Source organism: Aulonocara sp. 'chitande type north' Nkhata Bay, linkage group LG5 (assembly GCF_057382095.1).
Source record: "Aulonocara sp. 'chitande type north' Nkhata Bay isolate Kocher_YH1m ecotype deep benthic linkage group LG5, A_spYH_male_GT1.1, whole genome shotgun sequence".
Taxonomy (NCBI): domain Eukaryota; kingdom Metazoa; phylum Chordata; class Actinopteri; order Cichliformes; family Cichlidae; genus Aulonocara; species Aulonocara sp. 'chitande type north' Nkhata Bay.
In genome coordinates this window covers 25,994,737-26,020,339 of record NC_141348.1, presented here as the reverse complement: position 1 = coordinate 26,020,339, position 25,603 = coordinate 25,994,737, and the positions used below count along the sequence as shown (strand labels likewise).

General features: G+C 41.3%; 3 protein-coding genes across 9 annotated transcripts; 2 read left to right on the top strand and 1 right to left on the bottom strand.

The window, feature by feature from the left end:
• Positions 1-2,210, top strand: cyb561d2 (cytochrome b561 family, member D2). The gene is made up of 3 exons (XM_086292539.1): positions 1-385; positions 469-506; positions 590-2,210. The coding sequence occupies exons 1-3, from the start codon at positions 253-255 to the stop codon at positions 1,091-1,093; spliced, it is 675 nt and encodes a 224-aa protein (XP_086148665.1). The 5' UTR covers positions 1-252; the 3' UTR covers positions 1,094-2,210.
• Positions 2,209-17,119, bottom strand: rad54l2 (RAD54 like 2). 5 transcript variants are annotated; one of them, XM_086292531.1, is made up of 22 exons: positions 16,877-17,119; positions 14,537-14,735; positions 14,085-14,388; positions 13,861-13,997; positions 13,621-13,764; positions 13,291-13,523; positions 12,985-13,167; positions 12,717-12,850; positions 12,446-12,642; positions 11,677-12,019; positions 11,392-11,569; positions 11,009-11,239; positions 10,781-10,899; positions 10,411-10,529; positions 10,032-10,131; positions 9,727-9,932; positions 9,151-9,326; positions 7,533-7,729; positions 7,020-7,198; positions 6,846-6,935; positions 6,668-6,763; positions 2,209-5,653 (listed from the first exon to the last, which is right to left on the bottom strand). In XM_086292531.1, the coding sequence occupies exons 2-22, from the start codon at positions 14,682-14,684 to the stop codon at positions 4,644-4,646; spliced, it is 4,524 nt and encodes a 1,507-aa protein (XP_086148657.1). In that variant the 5' UTR covers positions 14,685-14,735; positions 16,877-17,119; the 3' UTR covers positions 2,209-4,643. The 5 variants fall into 5 exon arrangements, with proteins under 5 accessions (XP_086148657.1, XP_086148661.1, XP_086148656.1 ...); XM_086292535.1 differs by lacking the exon at positions 16,877-17,119 and adding an exon at positions 16,578-16,783 and having other exon boundaries at positions 13,621-13,761; XM_086292530.1 differs by lacking the exon at positions 16,877-17,119 and adding an exon at positions 16,578-16,782.
• On the top strand, positions 16,763-25,603 carry bap1 (BRCA1 associated deubiquitinase 1). 3 transcript variants are annotated; one of them, XM_086292538.1, is made up of 17 exons: positions 16,763-16,833; positions 17,616-17,645; positions 17,740-17,794; positions 17,888-18,020; positions 19,398-19,517; positions 19,707-19,768; positions 19,889-20,031; positions 20,362-20,440; positions 20,538-20,661; positions 21,028-21,169; positions 21,269-21,444; positions 22,291-22,424; positions 22,542-23,005; positions 23,133-23,365; positions 23,548-23,640; positions 24,376-24,448; positions 24,798-25,603. In XM_086292538.1, exons 4-17 carry the CDS (start codon positions 18,003-18,005, stop codon positions 24,929-24,931), a joined length of 1,995 nt encoding a protein of 664 aa, XP_086148664.1. In that variant the 5' UTR covers positions 16,763-16,833; positions 17,616-17,645; positions 17,740-17,794; positions 17,888-18,002; the 3' UTR covers positions 24,932-25,603. The 3 variants fall into 3 exon arrangements, with proteins under 3 accessions (XP_086148664.1, XP_086148663.1, XP_086148662.1); XM_086292537.1 differs by lacking the exon at positions 16,763-16,833 and adding an exon at positions 17,084-17,353 and having other exon boundaries at positions 23,136-23,365; XM_086292536.1 differs by lacking the exon at positions 16,763-16,833 and adding an exon at positions 17,086-17,353.

The following is a 25,603-nucleotide window of genomic DNA, read 5'->3' as shown; positions in this document are numbered from 1 at the left end:
CCTAGCCGGAAGTCTTATCGTCGCCGGCGGAAAACACCAACGCTTGACGTGTGTTGACGTCACGACAAGGGACATGTTAATAAATTACTAATGTAGGCTTTTGTTTGTGCCGGGTTGTTAAATAAAACAGTGGAGCAGCAAAAGAAGACAACGCAAGGACTTTTGGCCCATCGTCACTTCCGCTTCTCATTGATTCAACTAACGGCGAGTTCACGTCGGTCACATTGTGGCGATTGAGTGAATTTTAAAGACATGGTTCACAAGAAAGAGCCTGAATCAGAGCCTCGGCTTTATGGCTTTACCAGAACAGCGTCTGTTGTGTTGACCCACCTCATCTGCTTTGGCTTCGCTGGCTTCATCTCAGTTCTCTCTCGACCCGGTACAAGTGAGTGCCTTAAGTAATCACACATTTCTACAGCAGTGCCCGTCATTGCATCGCATTTAATTTGATTTCCTGTTTTGTTTTAGGTTGGTTTTCTTGGCATCCTTTCTTGATGACCCTAGCTGTAAGTTTAAACAGTTAAAATGTTCTTAGATTCTTTAATTGATCAAATTTGCCAACGACTCAGGTAATGTCCTTTCCCTCCAGTTTTCCTTCTTCATGACAGAAGCTATACTCCTCTTCTCACCTGAGGGCTCTCCTATCAAAAGTTTTTCACACAAAACCAAAGGTGGTGTTCACCGGCTCCTGCAGGGCCTCTGTGCTTCTTGTGCAGTCCTGGGCTTTGCTGCCATCTTTTATAACAAACACCTGAGTGGTAAACCCCACTTCACCTCGTGGCACGGTCTGTTGGGCCTGCTGACAGTGTGTGTGGTCATTGCGCAGTCCTTGGCAGCGATGCCTCTCAGTTATCCTTCTCTAGCCAAAGGCTGGTCCCTCGCCAAACTCAAGCGCTACCACGCGGCGTCTGGACTCATCACCTACCTGCTTGGCAGTGCCAGCATGCTCCTGGGCCTCTGCTCTGTGTGGTTCGCTGGAGCTGTCAGAGAATACATCTGGTACCTGTCAGCACTCTGCCTGGTGCTCAGTGCCTTGGTCATAATGAACCAAGTCTCCAGATCTTACATGGCTAAAAAACGGTTCCAGTCCTGATGAGGATGTAAAAGAACTTAAGATGAGCTAGCCTCACAGATTAAACTTATTTGAGTTGGATGTTTGTTTGTTTTTAAACTGATTTACATGGAGGGCAAAAGGTGCTGGTTTTTGCTGCCATGAGCCTCCCTGATGTTTTGTTTGTTTGTTTGTTTTTGAAGAAGAAAAGGCACTATGTGTGATTTATGAAATCCTTTTTCAATACGCATGGAACAAGAGCTGCAATTGTAGACACTGAGGTCATGTCTTATGTAGTCTTTGTTGGATTTTGGGTTATCAACAAATATCAGCTATTTGCTGATCTTAATGCTATCAGCATTTGTAATAGCCAGTAAATGAGAATTAAAGATGAGACAGAGGAAGCAGCCTTTATATTTTGAGTGTCGAGAAGAGTGTAAGCGAGTAAATAAATAACTACACATCAACGTTAAATGTTGAAAGAAAATGAAATATTGGCACATTTATTGGATATTAGATTTTTATATCAACTATCAGCATTTGTATTGTTCTTTAAAAAAACCTGACACCAGTTGGCCTCTAATTTTGGGGTAGATGCTACCAAAGCTGCTGTCTGGCTTGTTTGTTTAGTTTCTGCTGCTTCATGTTAGCTTTAACTTAACGATCAAAGTTTTTGTGTTAAGTAGAAAATGTTGCAGTTTTAAACCAACAAACATAGATCTCAAGCTTGCAAAGGGTGGAATGTTGGAGCTAGTACTTATTCAATAAGGGATTTTAAAGAATGATATGTGTGTATATACATGTATGAATATATACACACACCATTTATTTACTTGTTTATGCTCTCTTTGGATCAACTGGTGTTTGTGGTGTTCCAAACATGGAAGGTGCAGGGTGCCCTCTGCAAAATCCGCACTCTCAATATAGTTGAAGGGTGTTTCCCCGTCTTTTAAAATTTTAAAGTTTTCATTCATTTATAGATAAGCAAATACCTAATATTTTAATATTATTAAAAGCCCATAATATACTGTATATTGACCTGACATAACGTTGACCTCTTCTCAGGTTACTGATGATCCTGTCATTTGATTGTTTGTACTGTCACATTTGGATACATCATGGCTTTTAAAATAAATGTATTTGTGTATGATTGACACTGCGATAGAAGAGTGTTTTATTGTTAAAATAACATTGATAACACAGTCATATTTTGCTTCGGTTTAGGCTGCATGTATGAAAATCTGACTGGATCAGCCATTAATGGGACAAATCGAGAAAAAAAAGAGGTAAAAAATGTAATTACAAAAACAACATTTTCCATCATAAATAAATACATTTCCGATATTTAGAGTGTAATGAGGGACACGAGTGCCAGGTGAACACCAAAGATTTTTTTTTTTTTTGCAAATGAATGAAATATTCCAAAGAACAAAAGATGTAAAGCATTTCCAACTGATTGAGAAGACGTAACAAAGACACGGGGTCATTATTTTGTACCTTGTACAGCTCACAAGCGGATATGGTCCTTTTACAAAGTGCTAGCTTTACCTTAAATTGGAAACAAACCAAATCACAAGTTCCCAAGATGTGTTCAAGAAAAACTGGAGGGGGAGGAAAAAAAAAGTATCCAAGCTGACAGAGGAAGCCTGCAGCAAATAAAGAACACTCAACAGGGGAGAGAGAAGATCCCCAGAAAAAAACCGCATACGAATAACGTAACTCAACTGTTGTCTCAGGTTATCCAGTGTCTCTAAAGGCTAATAAGCACTGTATCTAGCCTAGTTTACCAACATAGGAAAGCGACTTTCCTAAAACTAATTAGCTCAAGGTGACATGATAACACAGACACACAAGGCTACGGAGAACAGTGAAGACCCAAACTCCCTAAAGCACTGCATATCTACACTGACTGACACTACTGACAGAAGCTACTTACACTGCACTGCACTGAGGTGAAAAGCTACCACATTATGGCACTGTCAGTTTTGTAAGGCCACCATATCACCTGACCCGGTTCTGCCACAGTCACAGGCGGTTGTACCGAAAGGGTAGTTACATCTAGTTTGATGGTTGGTGGCTACGTTAGCGACATTTTGATGCTCTCAGGCTGCATGAATGCAATGGTTTCTATAGCTCAGGTAACGTTTGTTCTCAGAAAGAAAAACCCTAATACAGTTACTGCAGCTGAGATTACATGTTGTGTAAGCTCACTGAGTAGTCGTGAATTAAATGGTGGGGACACTTCAGTAAGAACTGCAATGGAGGAGAAATGACAGGCTTCTGCGAATAAGCTAGCAACATTAAACCTTGGTTTGAGCTCCTTTTGGCTTCCAGTCAAAATCTACCTTAAATGTGTATTTTGAGTTTTGCGCCGAGGGTCTAAATGTCAGTAGGACGGATTTGTAAAAAATAAGATAAATGCTAAGACTGAAGACCCCTTTGTGTCTATTTAAGGCTAAAAATGAAAGAACACAGTCCAAATCCATGTCCCTGCCCCTGTGTTATCAAAGGCTAGCATGATAGTACATTCACTTTAATTTTAAGGGAAAAAAAAATACAAAGTTAAACAGAAATTTGCTTCCCCAGCATCCTCAGGGTGGGTTTATCATGATGACTGTCACCGTATTAATAAACCATTTCCTTACGACCAAAATCTACACACTGCACAGTATTGACTTCCAATATAAACAATGATAATGACTGTTTATTTACAAAGTATCAACATGTTCAATTATAGTATCACACATATCCTTTAACAGGGGAGCTACAATGTCTATCAAACTGCTAAAGACTAAAATATACTTGAAAGCCTAAAATTCCTGTTGTTAAAGGTGAGCCTTGAAGAATCATCTCTCAATATATTGGGGATTTTCACAATCCCCTCCACCCATTAGCTACTGTGTGTTACTCATTATTGTGGCATGTAGCGTTCCAGTTTTGTTACACTTTTTAATAAGAAACTGGCCATGAAAAAAAAAAAGTTTCAAATCACTTTCATTTGAAGTCAGAGGAAAGAAAACTGCAGGCATAGCCTTGCTTTAAAACGTAGCACAAAGAGGCTGTTTTGCCTCCCTGAAAGATTCGGCTGGTCCCTGTATGACAAAGGTCTGTTCCCACTGCTCTGCTGCTCCAGCTCAACAACTTGGGACAGTCAGCATGAGGATTTTGTAACTCTTGACTCTGGAAAGTCAATAAGGTATGAGCTGTTTGTGTGCGTCCTGATGTGTGACATTTAATGACATCATTAGAAATGGGAATTCAGTTCCACTGTTTGCTCGGTCATAAGTGAAACACTGCCAAATAAAGTCAAAGCAGGTAACTTCGTTCTATTTAAGAGGTTCAGGATTAACATAAATCCTTCCTGAGACGTTTTATTATTTATGCATTTCAATCTAATCAAGTTGCACTTTTTTCTCTTCATTTGCATTCTGAGAGCAAATTCAGAAAATAGCACGCAACTTTGGGGGGTACAACAGAATTTCGTTGATTTAGTTGCATAAAAGATTTAAATATTCCCATTCCTAATGCACTTTAGGTTAAACAGGTGTGTATGTGTGTAACTGCCTTGCCAGCACTTTCTGAGACTCCTGACTTACTGTCCTGTCACCTCAATAACATCATCATCTGAACTGTCACCGCCGTTCTCTGTACTTTGATGTCTGTCTGGTTGGGTCAGAGCTGCCCCCAACAGGCTGGAAGTGGGATTGTTGAAGTGGGACAGGAAGCTGGATGTAGCCGAGCTGGAGTTGGGTGCAGAAAACCCCCCTGACCCTGAGAGAAGAGGCGTGGAGAACAACCTCGGCTCAGAGAGCAATGGCTGACTGAAGGTGAGGGGGAACCTTGGTGAAAGCAGGCCAGCCATGTTGGGGTTCATCAAGTACCGAGGCAGAGAACCAGATGGTAGGGAGGAAGAAGTTGTTGCTGAGGATGTAGATGACATAGGAATGGTCGTAGAGGCAGAGGAGAAAATAGTGGACAGAGAGGAAGAGGAGGGGGTGGGAAGGTGCCCGTTCCCTGTGGCAGGTTGTCTCAGTAGGTCTGTGCCTGCAGAGGGAAATATGGTCTGTAGGTCAGCCAGTGTTTGTCCTGGTGTTTGTAGGAATGATGATCCACCACTACCAGCCATTAGAAGTGGGTGACTCATGTGACCAAGGTTCCCAAGTAGGGATGAGTTCAGACCCACTGGAGGAAAACTGAGCCCACCTGAAAGCGCAGGGAAATGAGCTGCAGCAGAAGTACATTTGTCTCCCATTTGTGCGTTTCCCTGACTTTCAGTACTCTTGCGTTTGGTGCCTCGCATCTCTAAAGATGAACTCAGAAGGTCGTCACCGAGCCTACTGAGATCGCGGGCCTGAAAGTTTTGTGAAGCATTTCCATCTCCCGACGGCACAGATGACATGTCTGACGGCGACGCCAAATCGTTCCCTGCTCCAGCAGCAGCAGCAGCGTCGCCTGTGGATGAGGTGTAATGGCTGAGCTCTCTGAGGATCTCCGTGCCTAAGGGAGAAGAGGGTCGCTGCTCGTCGTTGGGGGAACGTTGGTTTTGATCCACAGGGGAAGAACAGCCATTACTGACTGGTCGGATCCCCGAACCCTGGGAGTCTGTAGAGAAGACAGAAATGCAGACATGTCAGGGGTCTTATACAGGGTTCCCGTCTTTGGGGAATTTAATTTTGAAAGGTCAATCCTGAAAAGAAAATGACAAAGTTATAAGTTGAAAATCTTGTTAAAAAACTTAATGTAGTGCATTGCACAAATGTGATCACTGATTAATGGGACAGTTCACCCTCAAATCAAATTCACCTTTTTTTCTACAGTTCCCCAGTTTGTCCAACTTCTCTTAAATATAATGGAACAAGATGAAATGTGGTCCTCAAAGAATCAAAGACATACATCCAAAAAGAAAGTAGGTCCTACATACTCTCCGTCTTACCTAAATGACTTGGATCAGGGATGTCAAACTTGTTTTACATCGAGGGCCACATACAACCCACTTTGATATTAAGTCGGCAAGACCAAAGAAACTCCCTTTTCCATCAGACTAAGGAAGTTTAACTGCACATTAACTACACTTTGTAAAAAAACAAAAAAAACTAAGCAAAACAAAACTACATTTTCTATTGTAGATAGAAAAGTTCCAGTTTTTCACTGTCATCTAAAATTATTTATTTATTTATTATTCAATTACTTTGGTGTACTATCCTTCTGAGAACCAGCCAACTGAAAGTTAGTCATTTCCTCGGTTCTCAGGAGGCCATGAATAGCCATGTGGGAGGTCTTTATCCGTAGGAAATGCTATATAACAATACTGTTAAAAGTCCAATATTTATGCCCTCCTTTAAATGCTCCAATCACATCAGGTGGGCCAGACTGGAGTCCCTGCCAGGTCAATTCTGGCCTTGTTCCCTGGGCCTTGTGTCTGATGTACCCAACTTGGATGGATAAACAGCATTACAGACCGGAAGAGAAATATCTAAATTTGATTAAGTGTAAGACTGCAGCTATCGATTATTTTAGAAATCAAGTGTTCTACTGATTATTCCACTGATTAATCAGATAAGAAATACTTGTCTTATGAATGAGACAAAACATCTGAATGAAGAGGAAAACCCCTACCTCTTGAAGCAGCAGAACCCCCGGCTACAGGTCGACTGATCTTTCCAGATCGAATGGCAAATATTCGTCCATCGTTTGTTCTGATGTAGGTACCTGCTTTGCAGAAAAGAGTAAGTGAAGAGAGACGTTTAAATGAGTGTTTGTATGCACAGAGTTCTTAACACAGCACTGAACCAACCTTTAGATCCTCTGATAACATGGATGCTCTCTCCTGCGCTGATTCGAGCTTGAACATCTGTTGAGCTGTTGGCTCCTGGGATCACTATATCTGTGAATCCAGACAAATGGCGGATGTAATATCTGATCATTTATTTATTTATTGTGATTTAAACATTAAAAACATCATAATAACCTGTTGTGGTGACAATCCTCTGCACGTAAACACCGGCTTTCTGGAGAAAGTTGACAGGGAGACTGCCGGAAGAGCCAACCATGCCCATGCCGACCTGGCGAGGCATCATGGGTATTGGTGTTGACTGAATTGGCCTGACACTTGCCACGGGCTTGTCATCTGGCCGTGTCATGGGACGCCTGCAAATATGAAGGCTGAACTTATTAGATGAACTTGAACATGAACACACGAATACACACACACACACACACACACACACACACACACACACACACACTCTCTCTCTCTCTGGTTGTAGTTTGGAAATTCATTAGAAAGAGATGAGAAACGCAGGTAGAATTTAAAAAAAAAAAAGAGGCAATCAAAGCTACCATTTTTTTCAGACTTTGCCGAACCTGGAGTGATTTTTTAAATTATATTATGCAAGATACTTAGTGTAGTAATGACTTCAAAAGAAAATCAAAAACTAACATTCAATGAATGCAAAACAAAACACTGTAGACTTGCACTCACCATCCACGCTGGGTAAATGCTGGTATGTTTGTGAGCGGATAATCACTGGTTGGGTAATAGGGGGCATATGATGGACGGGAATAAGGTACAGAGGCTCGTTTCTCATCCTCGTAGCTCTTCTTAGCAGCTCTCTTCTCTGCTTTGGTCAATTTCGACTCTTTCCGGTCCACCAGCAGAGACTCGTGGTGGAAAGGTAGCTGTTGAAATTAATTGAAACTGAATCAAATATCAGCGATGCCGCATTTCATGAAGAGGCAGCTCTCTCACATGCCACACACGCTCGGCAGTCAATCAGGACTCTCTGAGTACCATGTTTTTTTAAAAATGGCCTCCTTACACAGTATCAGGAGTTATTAGGTCAACTAGTGATCTAAATTGGCCATAAGTGTGAATGTGATCATGAATGGTTGTCTATCCCAACTTGTATTTGCCCAGCGATAAACTGGGTGTACCTTGTCTCTCGTCCTATGACAGCTGGGATAGGGTTTCAGACCCCATATGACACTGAACTGGTAAAGAAGTTAAGAAAATGAATGGATGGATGGATTTTTCTTTTGCTTACTCATTCACCGCACAGTTAAGACTTTGCTCTTCAGTGGTTCAGCTGTAACTCAGCAGGAGAGCTGGCTGGCAACTAATTCTTGTTGGGAGCTTTTATTGGACTTACAGTCAGCTTATAAGAAAAAGAACCACTGCTTTTACCCCCCCTTTTCTTTTTTCTTTTTTTTTTTAATATTCTTACTTAAGCAATAGCAAAATCTGAAAATTTGACAGTTATCCTTTAATATATCATAGCACAACATTCCACTAACTACACCTCCTACCGTACTTTGAAATAGGAGGTGCTTTCCCCCCCCCCCCCCCCCCTTTTCTTTTTTTTTTAATATTCTTACTTAACTCATTCACTGCCATTGACGTCTATAGACGTCAATTGAAAAACTTACGTTGACTGCCATTGACGTCTATAGACGTCAATTACGTTTTTCAATGGGAGGGGCCAGAATACAACCTCAGGCAGCTTGTCAGTGAATTTTATTTTTTCATATATTTGTAAATAAATTGTTTTGATACAACATAAACTTTCTCAGTGTTATTTCTGTTTTATAGAAGTGAAAAACTATTTTATATGTTAGAGGTGTCACAAAGCAAGAAATATTAGTGTCAAAGGCACTTTTCTGCTTGAAATGTATTTTTCACAAAAAGCTCGTTTTCTCCCTTTTTTTGGTCAAAACAGGCATTTTTGGTGGAACCCACCTCTCTTCTACAGCTGATTACTAAAGAATGGAAAATGGTAGAAACAAGCTTTTTTTTTGGATGTAAGAAGAGAGTCTGTTCTTCATTTTGGTAGGTTCAGCGTTTATATGATCATAACACACAGTTTTCTGTGGCTCTTCAAAAATGAGTAAAAATGCTCAAAAACCCTGGCAGTGGGGAGTTACCTGATTTGAAAATGGCTGGCAGTGAATGAGTTAAGCAATAGCAAAATCTGAAAATTTGACAGTTTTCTTTTAATATATCATAGCACAACATTCCACTAACTACACCTCCTACTGTACTTTGAAATAGGTGCTGCTTTTGAGTCTGTGGAATATAAGTAACAACTTTATTGCAACAGTACCTTGGAGATGAGACGTGGATAAAGCTGACAAGCTTGAGATATCACTGGCTCATATACTGCCAGGGATTCTAGAAGGATTTTCTCAGCTTCAGGCTCCTCCTCAACGAAGTGCAGCAGCGACTCCACCTCCTTACGAGTAAAGTTAAGCACTGGGTTCAGGTCATCAACCACACGGTCTTTAAAGGCACAGAAACAAAGTTTCAGCATTTGAGAAATACCAGTCGATGTTAGTAACAAAGCAACAAAGCAAAGCAATGGCAAGAAAATGTTTGGTGCAGCACCATACACCTTGTTGCAACCAGTGCCTTGGTAGCAACTGCCAGTAACCCGTTGCTATCACTAGATCACTGCTCAGTCTCTAGGCCTGTGTAACTCTGGCTTTGGGGATCAATTTCACACCAAGTACCAACAAGCACACTCCAACCAGTCAGGGAACACACATTTCAGTATATGGTTGCTACTTGGTCTCTAGGTCTGTGTAACTGGGGCAAGACCAGAGCTTTTATAAGGGCTCAAGTGAAGTACCTGTCCACTGTAACGATTAACAGCTCTTGTTCCGATTAAGAAATCCCTTACCCGACATGCCCTGTTTGGAGACTTGTCTGTCGTAGATCTTTTTCTCCAAGGTAAAGTCACAGACGAGGCGGTAAATGTGGCAGGGCTTTCTCTGACCATATCGGTAAACCCTACACACAGCCTGGGCATCGTGACAGGGGTTCCACGATGCATCAAACACGACGACGCGATTTGCGCCAATCAAATTTACCCCCAAACAGCCCGCTCTGAAATACACAAAAAAAGAATAACAAATAAATGTTAAATAAATAATTAATGAGAAAAGGTGAGAGAGAAAAAAATGAAGCGAATGCAGAGATTTATACCTGGTAGAAAGCAGGAAGACCCGTGTTGAGCTGTTTTCTGGATCATTAAACTGATTAATAAGCCGCTCCCTTTCTGAGGCAGATGTACTTCCATCCAGTCCTGCAGACACACAAAGCAGGGGTATAGCATCTCTTTACAGTGAAACACCTGAACACACTTTAACTTGTGAAGTGAAGAAGAGATACTGAGTTTAGGAACATTTTCATCAAATTCCTATAGAATACATTGTCTTCTCCACAAAAGAATATAATGAGTGGAGGAATCCAATACTATAGAAACTGCAGCCAGGGACACCAAATCAATAAAGGCAATCACAACTTTGAGGTTTCAGTGTTGAAGAGCGCATTTTCTGCAGAGGGCACAGATTGGATGACTCACTGTAGTAATTGAGGTTGCGAACCCAGTTCTGGCTCTGGCCATCAGTGGAGGCAATGCCCTGCGGCATGGGTCTCTTTGATAAGAAGTCTTCAATGACCGTCAAGGTGGACAAGCTTTGGCTAATGGAAATACAGCAAAAACAGATTGTAAGGGCTAAGCAAAGTAAGTGTGCTTACTTTTATGGCTATGACCAGTAATTGGTTTGTTTTCAAGAAAGTTCAGAATGTGGGGTAATTGTTAAAGTAACCTGAAAAGACGCAGAAAACCTAGAAAAATGAGGTTAATTAGGCAAACTGCAGTCAGTGTCTTCTATAAGCTTCTTATTGGTGGATTTGTCTTTAATGCCCTGTGCATAGGGCAGAGGACTTACCTAAAGACCAAAATCTTGTCTCTTCTCCTCACACTCTCATCAATCAAATGGAAGAGCAGAACCATCTTGGCAGAGTTCTCCAGAACTCCTGTCTGATAGTTGGACATTATGTCCTTTGCCTAAAGTATAGAACAAACCTTTAGGCATGCTGCTGGCATATTTTAAACTGTGTGTTTGTTAAACAGTGACACTAAAAATGTCATGCCAAGCTCTATGTTCGTGACATACCCATTCATATGTGATGACTTGATTGGCTCTGTCCTGAGAGGAATTGAGTGGTGGCAGAGTGCTGTTGACTTTACTGTTGCTTGAGTCTGCTACTTTGGATTTGAGGCCAGCACCGGGTGCAGGGCAGCGAGGGTTGCTAGCTGAAGTGATGTCATCGAGGTCCAGGTCCTGCTCGTTGGCCTGATTCTCTTTCTGCAGGGCTTCATAGAGGACGTCTGGGTGATTCCAGATCTAGATGGAGAAGATGATGATGATGATGACGACGACGACACAGGACTTAGCAACTCAGATAAGATGAAGAAGAAGAAAAAAAAAAAAGCTCCCCAATGTAAACAGGGGTTTTAGTAAAAAATAAAAATAAAATAAAAAATCCATAGTCTTACCTTGCAGCAAACACAGAAAGCTTTGAGTGGATTGAGGCCGAGCCAGCCTGTGTTCCCTGCTTCTCGAAAGCGTTTCATAAACTCTGTATAGAGTGCCCTCTGAATGGGGGAGAGCCGTACCAGGATCACATGCTCGTCCTTCGTGGGAAGCTGGTCTCGCAACACATCGTGACCTCGTCTGCAAACAAAAAAAGCACTCCCGTGAACGTGGTGAGGTAAGCAACTTCCATATTAGTATGCTTCGTTTTCACAATGTTCAATTTCTGAGCCTGACTGAAAGCTTACCGCTGGACAAAGCCCTCCAACAGGCTATGCAACACGTGACTACGGTAGCGCATCAAGCGAACATCTTGAGGAGTGCTGTCCACACACTGACCATTTAGGATTGGACGCTCAAACATGTTGCTGAACTCCTGGCGTGTGCCTAAAAAGTCAGGTCTGACAAAGTCCACCATGCACCAGTATTCGATAAGGTTGTTCTGCAAGGGGTAACCTGTCAGAACTACCCTGCGTCTGGACCGGATGTTCTTTAGGGCTTGGGATGTGCTGGCGTGGTAGTTCTTAATGCGATGGCCCTCATCACAGATCACTACGTCTGGGCCGGGCCGTGCTATGGCCTTCTCAATACCTGAAGAAAAAGGATGAAAATTAAACAGATGAAAGTGTAAACTGCATACAAAAGATGGAAGCATGTCACTGGCTTGTTTAGAAGTCTCGGCTTTAGCTTTATCGCTGCTGCCATAAGTTTTTTCTGAGCTTTAAGTGACTTATTTAGATAAGATGAGGGAGTGCTAAGTTATCAGCTAATGTTAACAAGCATGGGTAGAAAGGCACGTTCACTCACTGTATGGGTGCTGTGCACAGTCACAGATACCTGAGAACTTGTGCTAAGTAACATTAAGTAGTACAATATGACTCCTTGTATAGCCGCGGGTACAATTAACAGATCATGGTCATAAGGTCCAATTCAAGGACTCAAACAGTGTTAGAGTGACAAGGAACATCTACATAGATGTTTGTATAGTTTCCAACGGCTCCTTATACTTGTACTTACTTTTCATGAGCTCTTGCTGTCTGTCTTCTTCATCCAGGTCAATGATGATTGGTCCGGCAGGCTTCTTTGATTTCCTCTTCTTGCCCATCACAAAGCTCTTCTTCATGGACAGCAGCCGGTACATTTCATAACCCATGAGCAACACACCTCCATCTCTAGACCACTCCTCCACAACCTTGGCCCTGGCCAGCGTTGTTCTGCAGGTCACATAGTCAACATGATTAAACAGCTCAAATATTTCACAGTGCACACAAATCACTAAGTTACATACTTGTGCTCATCATTGAGAATGTGAACTTTGAATGTGCGGCCAGTGACGAATGTGGGGTTGGTGTCAGGGGGGAGGGCTTCTTGAGGTGGGAGCCAGAGATTAAACTCTGTTAGCCAGTTCTGAAGTGTGTTCACCTTGTATGAAGGAAACAAAAAATGTGGAATGTTACTTTAATCCTAACATAACTGTTATTTCAGGAAACATTAATGTGCAACTTACATAACTACTTTTTTTTTTTTTTTAAACCCCGTATACACTGATTACTCACAGGGACAATAGCAAGCACAGTGTGGGCCTCAGTGTTCCTCAGCAGGATGTCAATAAAGGAAATGACTTGCAATGTTTTGCCCAGCCCCATGCTGTGAGCAAGGATGCAGCCAAAGCCACTGCTGGTATTATAGCGCTCCAGAGACTCAATGAGGTTATCATAGAGAAACCGGATTCCCCCGATCTTAGAGATGAAGAAAAGAAAAGGTTAAGCAATAAAACAAGCTGGACTATGATTTTTTTTTTTTAATGTTACCAAAGATTTATGTTCTGCAAGCATATGAGCTGTATGAGATGGCAGCTATACCTGATGAGGTTTGACAGCCCTGGCCAGCTGTGGGGCCAGGAAAATGTCTTTCTCCTCTGCAGGGTGATTGATATTAACCAGCACTCGACCTTGAACATCAGGCAGGTTCAGATCATCGTTGATGTGTGCTCCACTGCTCTCCTCTGTCCCATGGGCACCATCAGGATCTTCATCAGCCGACTCACTGCTTATCTGCAGGGCGTCTTCGTCCCCAGAACTGAGCTCAATTACATCTGTGAAGTCATTGGTGAAGTAAACATTGGGTTAGTATCATCGAAATTAACTTGGAAATAAGAAATTACAACTGCACAGAACTATCATCAATCTCACCATCTCTAATGGGAAGTCCGGGCAACGTTGGCTCCGCTTTTTCATCTTCTTCACCACTGCTGTCCAGACAGATCACATCCTGCTTGCTCAGGAGACCAGGGACTAAGTGAGACACTTCTCCTAAAATTGAAGCAGTCTCCACTGCTGGAAAGATGGAAAGGGAATGGGAAACTTAGAAACTGAGTATTATGAAAGCTGCCAAACTGAAATACTGTTTACAATTCAGTCTTAGAAAGTCACCTAGTTGAGAGTCAGGGACAGCTGGAGCTGGTGTAGGAAAGTCCTTCCTCTGCTGCTCCAGACGTTTCCGCCTCTCCATCTCTTCCTGCTGAGCAGCCTTGGTTCCAGCCTCTAGCTGATCCTCTTTCAGCAGCTTTCTATAAGCACAGAGAAAACTTTCTGGTTACACACAAGCAAAGATTTATTAGGAAATATACCTAGAAATCATAGAAACATAATTGTACCTGATATTCTTCCTCATGTGTGCAGGCTTAGATGGCTTTGAAGGTTTGGAGCCTTTCAGAGACTTTGAGGATTTGTTCAGTTTAGAGGCTTTCTGTTTCTTTGTTTTGCTGGAAGGCGGCCCACTCTTGCTCGAGTTCTCTGGGCTTGTTGGAGAACGAGAGGCAGGTCTGGAAGGGGCCCTGGAGGATGGGCGGGATGCAGGCTGAGATGGAGGCTCGGAAGAAGGCTCTCCGGAGGTAGCTGAGGTGGAGTCCCTGTCATCCTGACCCGTTTCTGTCCGGCTCTGGGCACTCGCAGGTCGATCTAACAAGGGAGCAGCCAGTAATGAAGTTGAATACTAGTTAATATTTGCTACAGATCTTTGGCTTAAGAGAACAAAACTGCTGAATTTGATGCCTGAAATGAATCTGAATATTAAGAGGTAAAAGCACAAAGTTAATTTGTCACATACCAACACTGTCGTCTTCATCATCTCCATCATTTTCATCCTCATCTTCCTCCATGTCTTCATTGTCTTCCTCTTCCTCATTTTCTAAATACTCCTCTTCACTGTTAAGGCTGGCCTCCAGGTCACTTTCTGAAATTGCCTCTTCAGACATGGCGTCTTACGGGGCTCTCAAAGTATTACCTGCACACCTTCATCAGGAGCCCTGCAATAATGAGGCACATCCAATCTTTACATTACAACAAAGGTGATAAGTTAGCAAAAAAAGAAAAAAGAAATCCCCTGCATTGTTGGAACCAGAACATGTGGAATGTACAGTGACATGAAAAAGTATTTATCCCCTTCCTGATTTTTGCATACATGTTTCAGATAATCCAAAAAATATATATATTAACCAAAGTAAATTCAAAATGCTTTTATTAAAGAAAGAAAGCTATCCAAACCTACCTGCCCTGTGTGAAAAACTATTTTAAAGCAGACCGATATGCTTTGGTATCACCTTAAACAGGCTGTTTATGATCAAAAACCCTCCACTGTGCTGAATTAAAACAATTCTACAAAGAAGAATGGGGCAAAAAAACAAAATCAGAAAGATGGAAAGTACTTTTTCACAGTGCTGTGCACTTTGAGACATATATTTACAAACCAAGAGCAGCTATGTATTTTACAGAGACCTTTACATGTTTTTACAGTAAATATTGTTAAAACAGTGTAAAAAAACTTATTTGCCATTGAGTTGTGGTTCCTCTTTACTTAACCTGGATTTGTTCCTCTCTCCATCTCATAATCTTGCAATGATAGAGCAATAAACACTATTCAAAGGAGAAATAGGCCATAAAAAGGACACATTCAACTGTTTCAAAATCTAAGACAGAAATCTGAATTCTTTTAAATAATCCTGCAATAAGTTTGCCTCATCCCAAAACTTGTGTCCTTTCATTATGCATTATACTTTTATAAATTTCATTATACTGTGACTGTGTGTGGTTAGCTGCACAGCGGTAGAGAGGAAAGCTTTCCAAAGGGTCTCCCTTCTCTAAAAGAGGTTTATACTTAACATCAACTAAAAAAAACAAAAACAAAAAAACAAAACCCAGAGCATCACAAAAAAGGCATCCCGTTGTTGACACATTCAGTTTGAACTGCAGCCCAGACGTTTCAGGACATAAAAAACAAAGGTTTGATTTTGTTTTGTGCGTCTTTTATCCAAAAGGCATAACTACATTAAACGTTTTTAAAAGACTCAATCGTACAATGATCGTCAACAATTAGAGGACAGCGCGGTACATGTTCAATGATAATGAAGCTGTTATTAAGTTCTGCAAAAAATAAAAAAAAGAAACAAAAAAAACAAAAAACGTGTTCACTAGGTGAAGTCAAGGCTGCAGACCTGATGTCTGATACCGGAGAACTTCACAAGTTTAGCGTTTACAGTCTGTCTGAAGGACAGAAATTAGGTTCAGTTCTTATATACTTCGTTTTCAGCTTTCGTATTTCTTGTTTTATTACCTTCCGGGTCCATAGATGAAATTAATACGAGTATTCATTCACACGGGAGAAAAACCCCGAACCCCCTCCCCCTCTTTCCAAAAGGCTTCTAAGCCCGGGATGGCGACAGCTTGCAGCCACCTCTGTAAGATGTTATGCATTTTTCTTTTAAAAGATTAACATCAAGCACCTGTCGTCAGACGGCTTATTGTTGGGCTGCATTACTGCATCCACAAAAAATGTTACTGTTTGTCGGCTATGTCAGCAGACCAATGTGCTAGCTAATTACACAACAACAAACGCATTTTCAGCCCCCGAGGGTCAGCGGTAACCTCCACGGCCCATGAGCGGCAGAGGTGGGACGGGCTGAGACCCATCTGTGACTTGTGCTGGAAGAGCAGCGGCTTTTTTTGCAGAACCGACTGCTCTGTTCGGGCGAGATAGCGATCTAATACTGTGTAGGTGTAACGTCCCAGCAGCTAATGCTAACTCATCTTAGAGCAAAGCTAACACACTCGGCTAACTAAGACGCGTCATTTAAACGTAAACTTGAGCTTACCTTATATAAGCGGACACTGTGCTGTTTAAGACGCCAGTATGTTAGTGCATATAACTATTACTCAATCAAATAAGCACGGTAATTGTGTAAATGCACTGATAAAACGTTGCTAATTTCCAATTTTTTCCAGTGTGACCATAAATACTGTCCCCGTAGAGACTACTCTAACTTGCGTTCCGACTAACTAGCCGGATTTCCCAGGGGTCGTGGTATCCGTTCTTACTTGCAGTTTTGGGTTAGGGTATTACGCATTACAGTAAGCTTATTAATGTAACCATAGTTCTGTTTATTGTACTCACATTAAAGATGCCCCCCCCCAAATTTTGGTCCTCTACTGCTGCTTTTGGACAAACGTCGCGGTTTTATAGTCGCTACTATTATAATCAGGGACCTGGTTGTTTCCCCGAAGGTTTCATGGTTTAAATCATAGCATCAAACTCGCTGATATTTATACAATTCTATGTGTAGTTTTTATGGGTTATGTTATGTTAGACGTTATCGCCATGCCTGGTTGACCGCTCGTCGTTGCTCTCGCTCAGGAAGTTGTCAGTCGGACTGTTTTTCGCGACGAACCGTCATTTCTTGTTCGCGTATTATGTAGGAGGCTTCTTTCTATTGTGTTTACCTAGGGACTCTACACAGCGGATTTGTTAATGGATACGGCTAAGATTTCCACCCTACGTTCTGACATGGACTGGAGAACCTCTTAGATATTAGTCTGCTGCCCATAGATGCAAATATGAATAAAGGGTGGCTAGAGCTCGAGAGCGATCCGGGTGAGCAATTTCGACGGACCGCGTAGCTAGCTAACGTTAGCTCCCACATGAAGCCAGAGGCACAATTTAGCTTTTCAATGAACTAATACGAGTTTAAAACCTTTGCAAGTAGGATGCCAATAGGCTTTGTGTTGTGCAAGATGGTCATGTCAGTAAAGACGGGCGAAACATTGAATATAAAGAGAGAGGATAGCAGTGAAAGTGGCATGTGTTGTCTGTTTTTATTTTTCGTTATTGAACCTTAAATGCTTTATAATTGCAGGACTGTTCACTCTGCTGGTGGAAGATTTCGGTGAGTAGCTGTGCTGGTTTTCAGTGAATACCAGTAGATCTGTGGAGTCCTCCTAAAACAAATCATGCTATTTCCTTGTGTTTCTATTTCGTAGGTGTCAAGGGGGTACAGGTGGAGGAAATCTATGATCTCCAAAGCAAATGTCAGAGGTCTGTGATTTTGGGGGATCATTCGGGGCAAATCTGGGTTTAGCACTCAAACTGTCTAAATGGATTCATGTATTTTATATTTATATTTTTCAGCCCAGTCTATGGCTTTATCTTCCTCTTCAAGTGGATTGAGGAACGTAGATCCAGGAGGAAAGTTAATACACTGGTGGATGAAACGTCAGTCATTGATGAGGAAATTGTAAATGATATGTTTTTTGCTCATCAGGTGAGTGCTTTTCTCGTAGTAGTATTATGACAACATTTAAAGCTGTTAGGCTTGTTTTAAATTCCGTATGAGGTGTCAAGCTATAAAGTTTGCCCACTCTCTAACTAGACTAGTTCTTTCTCACAGGTGAGCAAAATTAATGTATATTGTGTGTGTGTGTGTGTGTGTGTGTGTGTGTGTGTGTAACTAAAAATTATTTAATTTTTGTCATTTAATTTTTATTCATTTAAGTTACAAAAACCAGGACAAATAGCATACATTTTCTGTAAACTTGTAAAAATGAACTTTTTTTGTGCAGTTGACTAAAAGAATTATTTTTGTTAATGCTAATTAAAGCTGGATATAACTTAGTGCTCGAACAAAGTTTGGGTCATAAATTGCATTATTTGCATTTTTTATATAATAGATAATATGTAGATGTACACCGATCAGGCATAACATTATGACCACTGAGAGATCATGCGAACAATGATTATTTTTCATTATGGCACCTGTTAGTTTGTGGGATTTATTAGGGAGCAGGTGAACATTTTGTCCCCATTGTTGATTTGTTAGAATCAGGAAAATAGGCAAGCACAAGGATTTGAGTGAGTTTTACAGGAACCAAATTGTGATCGCTAGATGACTGGGTCAGGGCATCTCCAAAACAAAGCCTGCATAGCCGCAGAATAGTCAGGGTAGCCATGCTTACTCTTTCCCATCACTGAAAGTGCCAACAATGGACATAAGAGCATCAGAACTAGACCACAGAGCAATGGAGGAAGGGAGCTTTGTCCAACCATGTTTTCTTTTACATAATGTGGATGTCTGGATAGGGAGAAGTCAAGCCAGCAGACGCAGTGTAATGTGTTAAGCAATGTTCTGCTGGGAAACCTTTGGTCCTGCCATTCATGTGGATGTTACGTTGACATGTACCACTAACCTTGGTTTGAGGCCATCTCTGTGCCAGATAGCACAGCACACTTTCAGGGGGTCAGGGAGCCAATGCTATACTAGCCAGAGAGTCATAATGTTAGGCCTGCTCGCTGTGTTTAGTATGTAATTTTAAAAAAGTTAACTAAAATATTTTCTGTATATTTTATATCTTTGTTCTTTTGATCAAATGCTGTTAATCAACTAAAGATTTTATCATTTGTTAAAAAATGTAATTTTGTTAAGTACCCTGTAAATAACATGCTTACAAAACCACAGAACAGAAAAACTGAACTTCAAAACTGGATTCAATCACAAGTGACCCAAAACAAAAGAAGCCCTTTAACACATTTAGATTCCAGCCCTTTAAAATCCACATCTACACTTTCATATGTTACTATAAAGTAAAAAAAGAATAAGGTGGTCTAATTTTACATGTGTGCTTGTTGTCACTTTTATATCTAGCTGATACCGAATTCATGCGCCACCCATGCTTTGCTGAGTGTTCTTCTGAACTGCAGTGGAGTTGAGCTTGGCACCACCCTTAGTCGCATGAAAGCTTTTACAAAAGGCTTTAGTCCAGAAGTAAGTTGTCCCTCTCACTCACTAGCCCTTTCTATTCATTCAAAAAAAAAAATCATATAAGTAGCTTACTGTGGTTACTGTGGGGGATGTATTAATTAAGGTAACCTAAACATGCTTTTTACGTTTCTGTCAACAGTGAACTGCTTCTTCCGTATCGTCATGTGTAACTCTCAATTATGTATATTTCAGAGCAAAGGTTATGCAATAGGAAATGCCCCAGAGCTTGCTAGAGCACATAACAGCCATGCCAGGTTGGTTTCAGTCAGTGATTCCTTCTCAAATCTTCTGTGATTGGTCTGCCACACTGTGGGAGATGTCAAGCTTTGTGCATTCGTCAGTTTCTCAAGCTTTCTTTCCGTGTTTCTATGGAGACCGGAGCCTAGGCACTTGCCAGAAAAACAGAACGGGATCAGTGCAGTGCGGACCATGGAAGCCTTCCACTTTGTTAGCTATGTGCCCATCAAAGACCGCCTCTTTGAGCTTGATGGGCTCAAGGCTTATCCCATTGACCACGGTGAGACTCGGGAGACTTTTTTTCTTTCATTATTCTATTTTTTATTTATTTATTTTAATCCATTAAAGAGTCTGAATTCCGGGATAACCTCATTGGTTGTTTGAGAGTCTATGCTAAATGCAAACACTGACCGAGAGTTCTTGGCGTCTTAAATAAAGCAGTGCCTTTTCTGAAGTAATCATGCAAACAAAACAAATTGACTCTCCTTTAATTTCTCCGTATGGAAGTTTTTTGTTTTTTTTTTAAACTGAACTGAACCATGCTGTTGTTGAGCACTCACTTTATGGAAATTGCTGTTTAAATGAACTATAACCCACCACAATATTTCAGGACCCTGGGGTGAGGAGGAGGAATGGACTGATAAGGCACGGCGTGTTATTATGGAGAGGATTGGACTGGCCACTGCTGGGTGAGTCCTAAATCAGTTAGCTTCAAGTAGCTGTGCTTTAGCTTTACAGTCACCCTTAAGGCTTCATTATTATGCTGCTGCACTGCTTTTTTTTCAGCGAACCATACCATGATATCCGCTTTAACCTGATGGCAGTGGTGCCTGACCGCAGAATGAAGTACGAGTCCAAGCTGGAAATATTAAAACGAAATCGACAGACTGTGCTGGAGGGTCTACAGAAGGTCAGGAATTGAGTTTGATTGCAGGCCAATTACAATCCCCAAAGTCCAATTAACTGAGAGCATATTAGCCTTCAAGTTTTTTTTGTTTTTTTTTAATTGTCCAAGGGAAAATTTTAAAAGAAATGCATGGGGCTAAAATGTTTAATTTTAATTTTACAGCATCGGTGTACAGTAAACTATAGCTGCCTTATACCGTAAGGTACTGTGCAATACTACAGATTGAGACCCAAAAATCTGGTTACCCTCCCGCTGTAATGGGAGGAAGATCTCCAAAAGAAGAGCCCGCATAAAATAAATGTATGGACTTTTTTTGTTTTTGTTTTTTCTTTTGAGAATGCAATTAAAATATGTTGTCGCACCAATCAGATGATCCGGCTCACCCAGCCCGAGCTTGTCCATGACAAGAAGCAGCAAGGCTCTTCCTCTCCAGATGAAAGCAGCGTCACAGTCAAGAAAGAAGCAGATGCAGACCCAGTTACATCCCAAGGAGGTGAACACGCATCTTCAGGTAAAGTGGTCGGCTCTCTTTCTGCTATTTCATTCTAATTTATTCCTTTAAAATGTGTAGTCGGCTCAAACTTTAAACCGAAGCATAAATATACAACAGACGACTCAGGGGTTCAGTCCAAGGACACCACTAGCTCGTCAGGAAACACTAAGGTCATGGGCAAACCACCAGTCCCCACCGGAGGAGGTTCCCAGCAAGTCACTAGTTCCAATCCCATTGTTCAACGTCTGCCCGCCTTTCTGGACAACCACAACTATGCCAAGTCTCCAATGCAGGTAAGAAGTGGGTCAGAGAAGTGTTTAGCTAATTAGCATTTTCGTTTTTTTTAGCACAGAAAAGAGGAAGACCACAGAGAAGGTTCACGTAGAGACCGAGGATGTGTAGAGGGTTGGTGTGACAGAGGAGGATGCTTTGGATAGGGTGAGATGGAGGCAGATGATCTGCTGGTGGGAAATCTAAAGGGAGCAGCTGAAAGGAGAAGAAGACGGAATGAACAGCCATCATCTATGTGGCCATTTTAGATATTTTTATTGTAATGTATGACTGTTTTGGGTTTTGGGTTTTTGTTTTTTTTGTCCGGCCACTGATTTAAGCCTCAGAGACGTTGAGTTTATTCAAATATGTGACAAAAAACAAGCAAACAATGAGATCACAGTGACACACAGTTTACACACTTTGCCGTTATAAGGTAAAGGGTAACTTGGATTTTTTTTTTTTTAATGTTCATTGTCCTTTTCCCTTGAAATGTGAATTATGTAGCAGTTTATGTGGATGCTTATAGAAATGGTTCCAATTTAGCTGTTTCATGCAGTAGAGTCAAGAGTTAGGTGGCGAATATTATGGAAACTATATTATGCCAAATTATGTAAAGCTTTCTCTCTTTTCTTGCTTCTCTGCATCCTGCACTCTCTAAAGTGTCGTGTGTCCGGCACACTGGGCCTTATTTAAAAAGCTGCTGCTATTTAAAAACATGCTAGCTCTGCACTTAAACTTTTAACTCACTTTACAGATTTTATTTTAGGGCCTTTACATTTCCTTTAAAAACATTCTTAGAAAAAGAAAAAAAAAAGGGGGGAGCGGGGCTAATTTTGTGGCACTTTATTAAACACTCTGGTTGACAGGAGGAGGAAGATCTTGCGGCTGGTGTCGGACGCTCTCGGATGCCAGGCCCTCCTCAACCCCCTTACTCAGATGATGAAGATGACTATGATGAGGAGGAGGAAGAGATGACTGGCTCTGCAGGGACATCCAGCAGGCAAGTATTGGAGATTTGTTTCTGGCGGATGATTTTGTTTTATTTTTCCTGTTGTGATCCGACCTGAAGCTAAAGCTCTTTTAATCTGTGTTTGTAAATGTCACTCTTTCTTTTTAGGTTTAGGCGGAAGGCAAGCCTACGCTCGAGGACGGGACGGGTTGCGACTGGAATGGAGAGCCAGATTGCCCTCAGTGTTTTGGCTGAGAAACTAAAAAAGGAGGCTCAAAGAAAAGATGCCCTGAATACACCTCTGTCTGTCCGCACTGAGGGTCGCACCGGGGGCATTTGCATCACATCTGCTTCACAACCTTCCCCCACACCCAGCAACGAGAGCACTGATACAGCCTCTGAGATTGGCAGCGCCTTTAACTCCCCCTTGCGCTCTCCGGCTCGCTCCCAGGCTGCCACACGCCCATCCAGTCCGGTCGCTTCCCATCTGTCTCGCGTGCTGTTTGGAGAAGATGAGATGCTGAGGCTCGACTCCAGACATAACCGTGCCGTACGGGAGCTCGGCCCCTCTGTCAGTGTGGCCCTGCTACATCTACAGGAGGATGGAACCATCTATACTCTCCCTCCATCTGGTGAGTAGACAGGGTCATTAATGACTTTACATTAGGTAGTTTAAAAGCCTCTGTTCAGGTAATCCTTTCAGTTCAAGTATGTAAATAATTTTAGACATGGAAGTAAACACATGTGTCACCTGTACAGCAGATTCGGCTGCTGATGGCACAAAGAGGCCCAGCACTCCTGAGAAGTTGAAAGACAAAGAGCAGGCAGACGGAAAGGAAGGCGTGAAAGGAGGAGATGAGGGACCGTCTGCAGAGGTGAAGAAGGAAGAAGGGAGCACAGATAGAGCTGAGGTGAAACCAGGCAAGGAAAGGCTCAACACCGTGGAAACTCCTGCAGACAGCAAGCCTCTTGGGGATAAGTATTCACCCAAAGTAAGTCCATAAAATCACCAGGATTTATTCCACTGTGTACACTGTTACTCATGTTTATCAACCCCCGCAACTTATCTTTATGTCACAGTACTTTTCTTTTTGCTTGTGCTGACAATTAATGAGCCGTTGCCAGTCACGTATGTTAGAACACACAAAGTGTCTTATTTTTCTGTCTTTTGCAGGAGCTGCTTGCACTGCTCAAGTGTGTAGAGGCTGACATTGCCAATTATGAGGTGCATCTAAAGGAAGAGGTGGAAAAGAGGAAGAAATACAAAGTAGGTTTTTGTTTTCAGTTCTGTGACAAGTCTCAGACTGCCCCTTTGTTCATATGTTGCTTCAAATAAGCCAAAAAAAGCTTGTGCTTTTTCTTTTCATTTTTTAAGCCACTTAACACTGACCTATGAATCATTCAAGCATAAAAAGGCATCTAACTCAAAGGATGATCCAGTGTTGTGTGTAAACATAGTAAACAACTTTTCTTTACTAGCAGCCTGTCACAAAAACACATCATTAATTCAAATTTCTTTGGGTGAATCTATGAAAAATGCTAAAGAGGAAGGTTAAACAGTTAGTGTCTGTAGTCATCTGTAGCTAAAAGTAGTGTGTAGCATATCTAAAAGTACCTTTTAGCTTTTCATCCACCATGTATTACCATCTGGAAAGCTTCTAATTGACAAGAGCTTCAGTTTTTTTTTTTTGGTTTTTTTTTTTTTAACATGACATTACAAGAAAACTGCCTAAGAGTTCAGGGCGTGTTGAAAAATTTAAGTGGTCATAGCAAATATTGACTTTCAACAGACTGTTTTTACCGTATATACTGTATTTCCATGCATTCTGCACATGCTTCAGTAAAACACTGCACTGCTTTACCATTTTCTTAGCAAAATCTAATACAAATCAGGGGTGGTTGAAGACTTTTTCACAGAAATTTAACATCATTTATTTGACTCATTTTTAAAAACATACAATTATAATCAAATCTCTCTCTCTTTTTACCTCCATGTGTTCAGATCGATGATCAAAGAAGAACCCACAATTATGATGAATTTATCTGCACCTTTATATCAATGCTGGCCCAAGAAGGTAAAGCTGATCGCCATATTCCATCACAGTTTATCTTGCATTCCTTTTCCCTTCCTGTCTAAACCAGCCTTTAGGAACTCTTGAGATTTCATTTATATTCCATAAATTCTCAGTGGTCACTAGTACTGTGTACAAGTTAAATCCTACCACATTTATGAATGTCTTCATATAAAGTGTCAGTCATTTTTCTGTATTTACTAAGAATAAGAATCTTAGGAATGAGAGAACAAAATGAGAAGCACTCAGTTGTGTGCCCATTCAATCAGAAGTACACATTTTTCTACACAAACAAACAAAACACAAGCGCCGTGTTGGTATTTTTGTAACTTTTGCTGGTATTCCTGTGCAGGCATGTTGGCTAGCCTTGTGGAGCAGAACATATCTGTGCGTCGTCGGCAGGGAGTGAGCATTGGCCGCTTGCACAAACAGAGGAAGCCCGATAGAAGGAAACGTTCCCGACCTTATAAAGCCAAACGCCAGTAAACACGAACAATCATAACTTCTGAGAGCAGCAAGCAATCACCATGGGATTGGGGGCGGGGCTTCACTCCTGAAACATTCTCCTGAAGGCAGGTTATTGCTGCGTTTTTGTTAATTTCTTTTATCATATTTGTACATGCTATTTTAGACTTAATGTAACATTTTCCACCTGTGCCATTGCTATATGCAGCCTCTGGGGAAAAAAAAAAAAAAGGGCATGTCCCAAGTGAAGCTGGATGCTTTTTTTTTTTTTTTAAATTCTCTACAGTTTTGTGTGGTCAGTACAATAAATGGTTTTCTTCTGTATTTCTATAAAATTCTATATATCACTAAACTTTTGTAACAACAAGTCAGCATTTCCTCAGTTGTATCCCTCTTTGACGTTTTCACAGTGCCAATGAAGTATTTAAAGTATTCAATGTTTGGACAATAAAGCCTATGTTTTAGTCATTCTCAGCACTTCAGCATATCCAGTGTAGCAACTTCACTATATAACATAAAAAATAGACTTGTAATCATTGTAATATATATGGACAGTTAAGACCTCAATGGCACAGTCACTCACAGACTGATTCATCACGTTTTTCTCTTCACTGGAATGTCTTTTTCAATCGAGAGTCTCTGGATATATATGTACAGTTTGTCCTGCAAATAATAAAAATTTAAAAAAGGAAA